This window comes from Otolemur garnettii, unplaced genomic scaffold (assembly GCF_000181295.1).
Source record: "Otolemur garnettii isolate 467f Iridium unplaced genomic scaffold, OtoGar3 scaffold00007, whole genome shotgun sequence".
Lineage (NCBI taxonomy): Eukaryota > Metazoa > Chordata > Mammalia > Primates > Galagidae > Otolemur > Otolemur garnettii.
In genome coordinates, this window is record NW_003852402.1 from 20,840,764 (window position 1) to 20,854,109 (window position 13,346).

Consider the following 13,346-nt stretch of genomic DNA (forward strand, 5'->3'; position numbering starts at 1 on the left):
ATTGTATCCATCTGACTTTGACATTCCTGCTTTAGGGATCAAGTCTATTCAAAGCATCTTTCAGAGAGTTTTAAATCTTCAGATAGAAAACATTTAAAGAGACCAAGGAGATGGTTTATCTTCAACAGGTGAATTTCTTTAAGGAGAGTGTGTGATAACTTTAGTTTTCAGAAGAAAGGGGTTCATGAGTTTATCCCAAAGTATTTTTTTTTTAATTTAAAAATCTTTAAGTAAATAGCTCACCTTGAAGTTCTTTTAAAAACTTAGGACACATTTAGGATAGGAGAAAAAGAAATGAAAAACAGATCACCAGAAATGAAACGTAAAGTTTAATTGTTGTATTTAAAATAAACCATTCAAGTATGTAATCTGGAAATGTGTATATACACAGAATATTTAGAAGGCATGAGAAGACCAGCAGACCTTGAAGAGCAGGTGCAGGAGGATGTAACCCAAGAAACACATGTTTCTTCTTCTGCTGCGTCTCCTCAGAAGACCAAAAGTGAGTAGCTGATTAGAAAGCCCTCGAAACCATAAACCATTTATGTGCAAATTTGTCCTGTGCGTACACAAAGGCGAACAGTTGTAAACATTTCAAGTATCATCAGTTATATCCTATGCTCTTTATTTTATCCATTTATTCAAATCAATATTCCTAGAGCTTCTGTAAGTTGTTTTAAGGCACCATTGGTGGCCCTGAGATACAGTAGTGAGCAAAGCAGGTTAACAATCTGTTTATACAGTGTGTATTTCATACATAGTTTTTTCTTAAATGTGTTTTTTTTTCCAGCTTTATTGAAGAACCCTTGACAAATACAGATTGTATCTATTTACAGTGCAAAGGACGATGCTTCAAAACTTGTGTACATTATGAAATTATTGCCACGGTGCAGTTAATTAAAATGTCTATCACCTGAGATAGTTCTAATTTTGTTTTCCTTTGGCGAGGAGAACATGTCAGACAAATTCTTTGAGCAGATTTCCAGTACACCACTCCATATGATTAACAGTATTACCAGGCTGTTGGTTAGCCCTCCAGAATTTACTGTATCTGAACCTTTGCACCCTTTGATTCGCATCTCCCCATTTTCTTCACCCCAGCCCTCGGCAACCACCCTTCTGGTCTCTGCTGTCTTTAGTTTGACTTTTTTAGATTCAACATATAAGTGAGATCACGGAGCATGGGTCTTTCTGTGTCTGGCTCATGCCACTCAGCACAATGACCTTTAGGTTCATCCCTGTTGTTACAAATGGCAGGGTGGTCGTCCTTCTGGAAGGCTTTATGTGTGTGTCCTCTCTATTCATTCATACACCAGTGGACACTTAAGATTGTCCCAAATCTTGGCTATTCTGAGTAATGCTGCAATGAAGACGAGAACATGAGAATGTAGATATTACTTCAAGATACTGATTTTATTTCTTTTGAATAAATACCCAAAGATGGGATTGCTGAATCCATGGTTTTTTGAGGAACCTCCATACTGTTTTCCTGAGCAGCTGTGCCATTTTACATTCCCCCCAGCAGTGTATAGCGCCCCCTGTTGTACACACCCTCACCAACACGGGTTATCTTTTGTTTTTCTGATCATAGCCATTCTGATAGGTCTGAGGTGGTATCTCCTTGTGGTTTTATGTTTCCTTGATGATTAGTGATGGTGAGCACCTTTTTATTTATTTTTGGCCATTTGGGTTTTGGAAGAGGGAGGAGAAATGTCTATTCAGGTTTTCAGCTCATTTTTAAATTGGATTATTTGCCTTTTTTTTTTTTTTTGCTACTGAGTTGTGTGAGTCCCTTATATGTTTTGGATATTAACTTTTTCTATGAGATCTTGGGTTTGCAAAGCCTTCCTTCCATTACATAAGCTGCCTTTCACCCTGTTGATTGTTTTCTGTGCAAAAGCTTTTAGTGTAACATGCTTTCACTTGTTCATCTCTGCTTTTATGACCTGTGCTTTGGGGTTGATACCCAAAAAGTCATTGTCCTGAATGTCGAGACGTTTTTCCTTTACGTTTTCTTCTAGGACTTTTGCTGTTTCAGGTCTCATGTTTAAGTGTTTTATTTATTTTGGGTTGATTTTTATGTATGGTTTGAGATAAGGGTCCTATTTCATTCTTGTGCATCGTGTGTTCGTAGCGCGCTTGTCAAAGAGTTACAGTCACCAGACCGTATAGTGCTGCTGTCAACACAGATGTACAGACCCATGGAATGGAATAGAGAGTCCAGAAATAAATCCGTGCATCTATAGTCCACTCATCTTAAATGTTTTAAATTTAGAAAAAAAATTAAGGTCTGGATGGTAACTGCTGGGAAGCCTTGTTGAGAATGAATTATAGATATAAAGTAACTTTCTGAGACTATTAGAAACTTGCATGTTTGCATGTAACCCACAAAATACTCATGTCTGGTAGGTAATGCATATTATTTACCTGTTTCTTCTGGGTTTTCCCTTTATATAATATATCATAATTATAATTTATTAATCAACTATATAACCATTTGTTTAAATGAGTTCTACTATTTCTGTTTATTTAATCTAGGACATAAGCTCTCAGAACCATTTCAAATTCATTTATAGATTGTTGAATGAATTTCGTCAGTGAAAGAAAATGCCAGGAAAAGATTATTAACCATTAAATCCTATAGCAAATGGAGCTTTAGGAAATGTAATTCCAGATGCTTTTGTGGACTTACATGGTAAACTTTCAACACTAATTTTTATTTTGAAAAAGGATAAAGATAGGCAAAATTGTAATCTCTATTGTTCGTTCACATCATTGTGCTAATTATAGTTTAGGACCTTGTTTTCAGCGTAATAGTTTCTGAGTACTTAATCTTGTTTGTCATATTTCAAGATCTATCACCATAGCTGTCATATTTTTAGTGCTTAACATTAAGGTTTAGCCATAGCCTTTCTTGAAACTTCTGAAAAAAACTCTTCTCGCCTTGTAGGTGAAACTGTGACTGGAGAACTGTCAAAACTCTTGGATGAAATAAAACTCTGTCAAGAAAAGGATTATTCTTTTGAAGACTTGTGCCACACCATTTCAGACCACTACTTAGATAACTTGAGCAAGATTTCAGAGGAAGAACTTGGGAAAAATGGAAGCCAGAGTGTAGTAAGTAGGGGGGGAATGGAGACGATGTGTCTGTCTGTGCCAGGGCAGTACTCATACCTGAGAGGCATGGGACGTCATGCATTACTAGGCTATCAGATTCTGCTACTGTCAGATTTCCACCTCCCCAGTGCTCTTTCCCTGATGTTCACTGGGATTTTATTCTCATTACGTGTGTAGGGGAAGGGATGCTTTGGTGAGTCACTCTTAGCTCAGGGTAGTCTCCTCTTTCCTGCTAGGCTCTTTCCTAACACGTTCATCGGTTCTCAGGATGTTCCTTTAGTTTTAATGGGCATAAGGTTATCCGTTGCCAAAAAAAGAAGAAAACTTTCCTTTTATCTGTCTTCTTCTCCATTTTCTTTATGAAGTCAGTCTAATCCCGTCTTTAAGAAGAGAGAGCTGAGCCACATGGATAGTTAGTTCCTCAGTCAGAGCAGGACAGATGTTGTGCAGTGTTTGACCTGCACGGTTTGAGAATATTATGCAGATTTCAAGAGGGTTCTTCTCTATAAGCTGAGAATGAATTAGAGATTCTTGCCTATTCGAATTTTTATTTTAACACAATAACAACTATGGAGAATCCACCAGTTTAAAATTCAGACTTGTAAGCCTACTTAATGCCTTATAGAGGAAAGATCTATAGTATGTGCTGGGATTAAAGGAAATACATTATTATGATACAAAACCTTTACTTGCTTTAGAACTTAATTTGTTATAGAAATATATTTTATTAAAAAGCCAATAACAGAGTGAACTGTGTTAAGTATGTCATACTATTTATGAAAACTAAAAACAAATTGCTGAGTGACCATCCATTATAGGAACAGTTATTTAATTTATGTACTTAACGTGAACTATGATACTGTTTCCCAGGATAGCACTTGCTAATCTCATTCTGTGGCTAGTCTTACCTCCTAGGCCTGCTTTATTGTTTTATTTTTATTTATTTATTTATTTTGTTGTTGTATTCTCTTTTGTAAAATATGACCTTACTGGCTCCCCTAATTTCTTTATGAATAGTTATGAATAATTCTGTATGTACTGGTGTAAATACCTGTAGATTTCACAAGATGAACTTGATCTATGAAAGAAATATTTATATAATATCAGGACACAATTCTCTGTTTAAAAGCCTAAAATGGATATTTGCTGTCTCCAGATTATACGTCAGTTACATTTTAACATTTCCTTCAAAGTTAGAACTTAAAATGTATTTGTTCTACATAAACAATATGTGGTATTTAGGTTTGTAGATCCATCCCTGAAGATTTTTCTAAACTGGCAACTTCTAGACCTCTACTTCTCAGACCACAGAACTTGGGGAAGCTCTGATTTTCTAGATCAGTGGTTTCTAAACTCCATCATCCCTAATTTGTCTATTTATAAATTACATATGTATATACTATTATTATAATATTTGATGTAAATTATGAGACATATTCTAAGTAAGAAATTCAATATGAGAAAGGTAAAGAATATATGTAAAATAGAAGTTCTGGTTTTTTTTTTCTTTTTTTGAGACAGAGTTTCATTATGTTGCCCTCAATAGAGTACTGTGGCATCACAGCTCACAGCAACCTCAAACTCTTGGACTCAAGTGATGCTCTTGCCTCAGCCTCCCACGTAGCTGGGACTACAGGCACCCGCCACAACACCTGGCTATTTTTTTGCTGTAGTTGTCATTGTTGTTTAGCTGTCCTGGGCCGGGTTCAAACCCGCCAGCCTTGGTGTTTGTGGCTGGCATCATAACCATTGTACTAGTGGTGCCGAGCCATAGTTTTTTTTTTCTTTTTTTTTTTTGAGACAGAGCCTCAAGCTGTCCCCCTGGGTAGAGTGCCGTGGCATTACAGCTCACAGCAACCTCCAACTCCTGGGCTCAAGCGAGTCTCCTGCCTCCGCCTCCCAAGTAGCTGGGACCACAGGTGCCCGCCACAACGCCCGGCTATTTTTTGGTTGCAGACGTCATTGTTGTTTGGCGGGTCCGGGCTGGGGATTCAAACCCACCACCTTAGGTGTACGTGGCTGGTGCCTTAGCCAGTTGAGCTATAGGCGCCGAGCCAGTTTTTTTTTTTTTTCTTTTATTCAGTGCATATCTTGTATGCCCTGGGGTCTGCAAACGTAGCTTGGAGACCATGATTCAAGCTTATGTTTTTCAGGATGTTATGGCAAGAGCTTTTGACATTGAGAAGGAAAAGATGGTCAGATTTTTTTTTTTTTTTTTGTAAGCCAAAGACTGTATTTATGATAGTGGTGAGTGAGATTAATGCCCCCAAATAGAACTTAAGTTCTTGGAATTTGAGCTCACACTTTTCCTACACTACTCTTTGTTCTCTGACACATCTTCAAAATAGTGTTCTTTGAACCTGTTGTCATATAAAATGTTGAAGGTTGTATGAAGCATAAAAGCAGATGGTGTATAAGAGAAAGTAGTTCTATTTCTTTGAAATAACAGTTCACAGAGGGAGAAGGTGGACGATAAGATTAGAAGGCCGGGTTGAGGTCAGTCTGTGGATGATTTAGAATGTCAGGCTAAGAATTTAGCATTTATTTATTTTCTTGAGGAAATGAGAAACATATAAAGGATTTTCAGCAGGTAAAAGCCATCATTGGAACTGGCCTTTCAGAAGATGAATTGGACAGAAACATGTTATCGAATGTTTAAAACGTAATCTAATTATTTTTGACCCTTCTCTGTACCTGTATTTTGTGTGGGTTCATTCCTTGTTTTCTTAAGTATTCGTTTCCACTCATCAAAAATGTTTTCTTAGAGTATTGTCACGAATTATACTCTGAAAGTATGTGAAAGGTTTAAGTATTATAGACGACCCAGTATTGATGCTCATTATCATGCTTTGAGTTATTGGATTTATAATAGCAAGATGGGACACAGTTCTTTACTTCAAGGAGTTCAAAACAATCCCAAGGAGCTTCAGACACAGTGTGTAGACAAGACTAACGTACCCAACAGCAAACCAGGGAGCTGACATTTATTGTGGCTTCCTATTTGCTCTCCTAATGCTTTATGCCATTTAAGGCAATATTAAATAATCCTGACAATGGAGTTGTAGATTTAGACAATATGCCATCTGGCAAGTGGCAGAGCTGGGATTCAAACTCAGTCATTGCATTTAATGTCCAGCTGCACTTCTCATAGTAAGCTACCCTGTGGCCAAAGGCGTTTTTAGAAAGGGAGAGAGAGATCAGTGAAGATTCATGGGTATTCACTGGAGGCTTCATGGAGGTAGGGAGAGGAAGGGGAGATGTGCCTTTTACTTGTGTTGGAATGAATGAATGAGAAGGGAAGGATTCCTGCCTGAAGAAAGGTGTGCAAAAGCACAGAGGTGAAAATTAGTGTATCATTCGAGAAGATGTGTTTACCTCGAGAGTTGGTTTGGGAAAACAGTAAGAAATAAAACTGGAGAAGCAATGATAACTCTTAATTTATGGCTTACTTTTCTAGTATTAACCAACCTAATCCTCACAATAGCATCGAGTTAAGGTGGTATTACAGATGAGAAAATGGAAATGTGGAGGGCTTTTAATGCCTTTCCCAAGTTCACACTTGTGTTGGAATGAGTTCGCATAGTAATTTCAGAGCCAGGATCTGAACACAGGCAGGCTGGGGCTGGAGCTATATCCCTCACTACTCAACTATATCAGAGGACATAGGCAGATGAGGAGATTGGGAAGCTAGTCTGAAGCTTAAAACTACTTCTGAGCAGGAAGAGGGAAAAAAATGCTTGAGCAGGGGAGTCCTCATGGAGGTGACATTTCTGGAAGATAAAAGTGAGAGTCAGATGTTGGAGGATCTGGGGAAAGACTCAGTGTTTCTCGGCAACGGTTGTGCGTTAGACTCACTTGGAGAGATTAAAAAGTAAACACTGGTACCCTGAGGTTCCACTCCAGAACATTTAAATCAAAATCACGTTGGGTAGCTCTGAGCATTATTCTTTAAAAAAGTTCCTTGGCTGGGTGGCACCTGTGGCTCAAAGGGGTAGGGCTCTGGCCCCCTAGGCTGGAGGTATTGGTTCAAACCCACCGGGGCCAAAAAATGCCAAAAAAAAAAAAAAGTTCCCTGGGCTCTTCTGACTTGCATGTTATTTTTTAGGGAACCAAAAATCTCCCAGGACCGTACTGAGGTAATTCAAGTTTGAGATCATGTGTTGGAACCAAGGTTTTGATAACACCACCAAATTAAATAAACTTGTTGAGATAGAATAAATCTCCCACATCTTAGTGCCTGCCCTATTTCTCTAATACCCCAGAGTAAGAGCCTCTCTCTGAAAGTTTCTTCAGTTAAGGAATGTGTTTTAGTTTAGACTGTTAGCAAATTGCCATAGATTGAGTTGTTCAAAAAATAAACGTTTATTTCTCACAGTTGTGGCATCTGGGAAGCCCAAGGTCAAGGTGCTGGCAGAGCTGGTGTCCGCTGAGGACCTGCTTTTGGGTTTGCAGATGGCTGTCATCTACTTGTAAGCTCACGTGGCACAGAACAGAAAAAAAAAAAAGCAAGCTTTTTGGTGTCTTTTTTTGTTTGTTTTTATAAGCACATTAATCCCATTCATTAGGGCTTTGCTCTTATGACCTCATCATGTCCCCAAAGTTCTTCCTCTCCAGGACCATCATAGCGTGGGGAGGGGGTGTTAGGATTTCAACATCAGAATTTGGGGATGGGGACATGCAAACTTACAGTTTGTAGAAGTTAAGTTTTCCTTTTATCATCACAAAAATCCAAACTGTCATTCAGCAACAGTCCTAGATTAGAAATATTTTTATAATGTGTTGGAATGTTCAATGTGGAAAAACATTTTTGTTTGTTCATATTACTGGGTGAATGGTGAGCATGTGGGTTCATTTAAAATTTAATTTCACATGATGTGAAACATCCATCTTGTTGATTGTAATATGACAAGTAATTATAAAATAAACTTAGAAGAAATAAAATAGGAATGGAAATATGTTTTGTAGCATTCATATTAATGAGTGTATTTTACATATTAATGATGGGGCTTGATTTGAGGGGCTCTTTTATCTATTTTTAGTTTGGTGAGCTGTCAGTGCCCTTTTTCTTCCAGTAGAGGGCACTCTGACCCAGTAATTTAAACTGCAAAATCAGCCTCTTATGTAAGAACTTTTATTTTTGAATCGGAGATTTTTGGTTCTGCGAAAACATTGGCTGTTAGGTAGTAATTTGAACAATTTTATTAGTATAAGTACATTAAGTAATTAAATTCTTATGATTGAGTATATTCAGTTGGAAGGTTCACATTTAATATGAACGCCAGCTGAAGTTAAAAGTACATTTTGTCCTGCATATATTCTAATTCAGAAGTCATTTGGTTTTAAATGCTCTTATAAAGTGCATGTGAAACCGTTTTCTGAGTTTAATTAGGACATTACATAATCTAGAATGCAAATTTTGGAGAAATATAAAATCTTTACATTCTTTATCCATGAAATTTAGGTTTTTGAAAGAATATTAAACTTTTTCCTATTCTCTCTATTTTACCAAGCCTTATATTCAGGTTTTTTTTTTTGCTTCTGATATCCAAAATTCTTAAGTGTGAACACACCAGGCCATAGAGAAATTTAATGATAATGATCCTTAGAGCAATTTTCAGGATCCAAGTATCAGTATTTTCTTTTTAAGATGAAAATAGGAAAAGCATTATTGCCTCTTTAGCCTATATCTCAATACATAAATAAGATGATTAAAGGATGAAATGCATTATATATTTTTTCCTCCTGAAAGAAGACCTATACCTACGTATCATCTAAAGCTTTCTTGTTTGGAAAAGATTGCACTGGCAGGTTTTATGCAATTTCTTTCAGCCAGGATGCCTCTTTTCCGTGACTTCACTTTCTTTTCCAGCACAGAATCTTTATATGTCAGCCTTCTGAAGTGTGAGTTATTTTAGTATTTCAAGATTTTAAGATTCACCTTGAAAGATTCTCAGTTTCTACACATGCTCCTCTTGAGAACCTTTTCTGTGTGTTGGGGGGGGGGTGTCCCTACTTTCAGAAAATAAAATTCATTTGGTGGCAAATTCATCAAGTCTCACAGGTCAGTACAGTCAGATTAATTGCTTAAAAACCAAGCGGCACTTCTGAAACAAAGTTCACCTTTATACACCTTCTAATCCAATTTCTAGAGCCCATTATGAGGAATGTACCAATTTCAGAATTTTGAGAGACATTAGTTTCTATCTCGTCCGATTCCCATCAGATTCGGAGAGCCTTGGGCAGTGAGTTTTCTGAAGCATAAATAGAAGCTGCTGCTTATGGGATTTTAAATGATTCTTTAGCATTTTTTTTTTTCTAGTGGCACTAAATCTTAAGCAGTGGCAAGATCATCTCATTAGAACATAGTGTTCAGAAGAAAATTTCTAACTTCAACAATTCATGTCTTATGTAGTTGAACAGGTTTTTTTTGGAATTTATTTTGCAAGGCTGCTGTGTTCTCAGCCAAAGTCGGGATTCTCTTAGCAGATTTCCCAGGAATTAGAGAATATGTAAAACTAGGATTCTCTTGACCTATATTACTACTTTGAAAACAATGTCATTAACCACATACATGTACTGTATGTACACTATGGAAAAGTCCAGAATCAGAATGATAAGGTTTTTGTCCTTATGCTTATCTAAGGAAGAATTTTTATTGTTCATAGCAAATCTAGAAAAATCTTTGAGATAAACGGCTTCTAGAATAAGAGGTATTATTCTGAAGTAACACAATTGCTTTTACCTTTCATGATATATCTCTTTTGCTTTGTCTTATATGTCTATACATTTTTATTTTATTACTTCTTAAAGACCCCTGGATGGTAGAATCTTTGGTCTCTGTAATCATATCCTACCTAGCGCAGTATCTTACAAGTAGTGACCCCTCAGTAAGAGGTCACTGAATGAATAAATACATTAAAAGGTAAATACCACAAGTAAGAATGCATATGTTCTTGTAAATAAGCCATGGTCTTTGAAAAACATGTAATTATTTGGAGATGAATTACAGAGTGCAAGGAGAGTTTTTTTTCCCCACTAAGTGCAGTGAGAATCTCAACTATTCTTTTTTAGAGAAATAGTTTAGCCGTTAAGAGTTTGAGATTGTGAGTTTATAACCTGGTTCTACTACTTATTAGCAGGGGGACCTTTGAAAGTTACTTGATATTCCCATGCTTTAGTTTCTTCATTAGTTGAAATAAATATGTATGAGGTCAAACAATTAAGTTCCTAGAAAAAGTGCTGCCTCATATGTATGAGGTCAAACAATTACGTTCCTAGAAAAAGTGCTGAATATTGCTATGGACACTTTCAAAGTACTCCCCTTGGGAAGCTATGCACTGACACCAGTGCCTAGACCACCCTTCAGAGCACTTTTTATACAACGACAGCTCTGATGGCTGAAAAAGAGTTCCAACATTGCTTTGAAGGGTGAACTAGGCACTGGCATCGGTACATAGCTTCCCAAGGAGAGCACTTCTAAGATGACTGTGGTGATAGTCAGCAGTCCTTGAGGTAGGCAGCGCTTTTTCTAGGATGAATTCACTTAATTGTTTGACCTCATACTGTGACTTTTTGTTAGTCATACAAAAGAGCTACTTTATTCTCTTTGGTGTTACGGAAGACACGCCATCTTGATTTTCATGTTTCACAGACTTTCTCCAACTTTGTTCAGACTTTTGAAGAGTTAGAAGATGTCATTGTGGAGGGGATTTCTCTAGTGAAATGGGAAATGTTCTGTTCTTGGATTGGTTTCAGTCCATGTTTTGCTTTGAGAGAAACAGACATTTATCATCATCAGGTGTGCAGATGTGAGGGTGGCCTAGAGAACATGGCAAATAATTGAACTCACATGAAAAATGATCTCAGTAGGCTGAAATTCTTGGCTCATTGTAAAAATACAGAATTTAGTAAGAGTTAATATAAAATCTTGTATTTGGATTCCAAAAAAAAAAAAATCAATACAAGATAGACAGTTTGGGAGTATAGTTCATAAAAATGTTCTGAGGTGTTTAAATGGACACAACTGTGTTAACCAACCGCGAGATGTAGCTGCTAAAAATCAATAATCAGTTACCGAACGATAATCTCTGAAAATAATTATAATAATAGAAACCAGCATTTACTAAGTACTAAGTTTTAACTACATGTTAGATATTGTGTAAACATGTTAGAAGTCATTATTCCTTACAACAGTGCCAGGAGGTAGGTTTTATTACCCTCAATTTGGGAAGCAGGTAGATCTGGGATTTGAATTTAGGTCCAGTATTTTACGAGCTCATGAATCTAACCCTTAAGCCATTCTGTCTTTCATTACTATCTTCCAGATGAACCTACTCTCATCTTTTCATCATTCCTGCTTTTCTAGGTTCAGACCTTCATTTTCTCTCCCCTAAGTTATTGCAAAAGCCTCCTGCCCTGTCTACCAGCTCTAGTCTCTTCTCTCTATCTGCTCCAGTTTTTATTCTCAGCACTTGTCCAATCAGCACACCTTCAGTGCTGATGTGACCACACCACTCTCCTATTCAAAAGGAGCACTGGTCCTTCTGGCAAAAATTAAATACAAACTTTTAACTCAGGCATTCAAGACCCTTCAACTGCTAGCTTCATCGTATATTCCTAGCTTAATCTCCTGCTAATGTCTTAGATATAAGAGATAAGATATACCTCAAATATGTTTCAGTGAAATGAATTACTTCCGCATATGTCTATTTTTCCTTATTTCTGCCTGTGTTCATGTTTTAATCCATGTGTAATTCCTTTCCCTGCCGTCTTTCCTTATGGAAAACCGTCCTTCACAAAACCTTTTCTGATCCTCCTGCTTAGATTTTAGAACCAACCATTTGGATGATTACATTTTACTTATTAATCTGTTATGTAAATTCTATAATCTGCTTTGTATTATTTATGCATCATTTTTTTTTGGCTTTGTTCATAAGCTCCTTGATGACAGAATATGCTAATCCCTCTGTGTGCGGGGGTGTGCCTATTCTTAGCGTTTCTCTTTGGTCACATGCTTGGTAAACATTTACTGAATTGCTAATCATAGGCTATGAGTATCAGAAAGCCTGTTTGATACCTGTATTTTGGTGCAGACCCAGGACAAGAGCTCTCTGTCTTTTTAACTTTAGAAGAACATTGTCTATCGGTTGATTTTTCAAATAATGACTCCCCGTTTTGTTTTGAAGATAAAATATTGATAATGGACTAATTTTTGAAGCAGTTTTTCAGTGAAACATGTAAGAACATGAGTTTATGTCAATATTTTTTTTTTCCTAATGGTTAAGGATGCTTCCAAACTATGATGGCTCCCAACAATGCGTAATATTCTTACAATACGACACTAAAATATGTCTCAATATTGTAAGCATTTTATTAAGGTATACAAATGCAGTAAACTCTGTTTACATGTTATATTTTTAATATTTTGAATTTTATGAAGTTTGCGAAGTTATTTTGTATACCATGCAGATAGAGTGTCAGTTTTTAGTTTGATACTTTGTTCTCTCTAATCTCTGAAAAATCTCCCAAGTTGAATTTAAACTTCCTAATAGAAAAACTTAGTTGTTACAATTTTTCCAAGAGTCTTTATGCTCAGGAGCTAAGTTTCATGTTCTCTTGAAAGTTGGGTAATAATTCAACTTTCTTTTAACCTCACTTTCTGGGTAACGGTGAAGTTCGTTTGACAACTTTTAATCAGTTTTCACATTTACCTTGTTCTTTTGCCATCATGCACCTAATTTGTAATTCTATTTCAAGGCCATACATGTGGGAATTCGTGGTTCTCTTTTGGAGCGAAGGCCTTGGACAGTTTGCCGTTATATAAGAATCGTATTTTGCTGCCTGACGCCAAAGGAAATCAGTAGAGAGCCTAAGTGTAAAGAAACATGTCAGTGGCAATAACCCTTTATCTCTATGTCCAGGGAAATGTTTTTCACCTTGAAGAGCAGATTAATTCTAATAGATTAGCACACTCGTAATCCAGAAAAAAATTGCTGAAATAACTCACGCTTCTGATTATTGTATCATGAGACCATTTCAGTCCTGGCTAAAGGATATTGGAATTCATTCAGCTTCGAACAGCTGAAGGGTTGGGATTCTCTATGGGTGATGGAATCAAAATCAATAACAGTGGGTGGGAAAGATGCTGTGTGGCCCGCTTCAGCCTCAGGCTTAGCTGTTAAAGTGAAATTATTATTTTCACTTTGCTTTGCCAGAATTCTTATTTCTAT

The 13,346-nt window shown here is 36.8% G+C and overlaps 1 protein-coding gene across 6 annotated transcripts in view; it reads left to right on the forward strand.

Moving 5' to 3' along the window:
• The window catches only part of ANKS1B (ankyrin repeat and sterile alpha motif domain containing 1B), a 1,028,517-nt gene that overhangs the window by 168,636 nt on the left and 846,535 nt on the right, over positions 1 to 13,346 (forward strand). For all 6 annotated transcript variants that reach the window (XM_023509216.1, XM_023509217.1, XM_012801222.2 and 3 more), the window contains exons 7-8: positions 392 to 502; positions 2,951 to 3,117. In XM_023509216.1, coding sequence (XP_023364984.1) covers positions 392 to 502; positions 2,951 to 3,117 — 278 coding nt within the window. The remainder of the gene's footprint in view (positions 1 to 391; positions 503 to 2,950; positions 3,118 to 13,346) is intronic.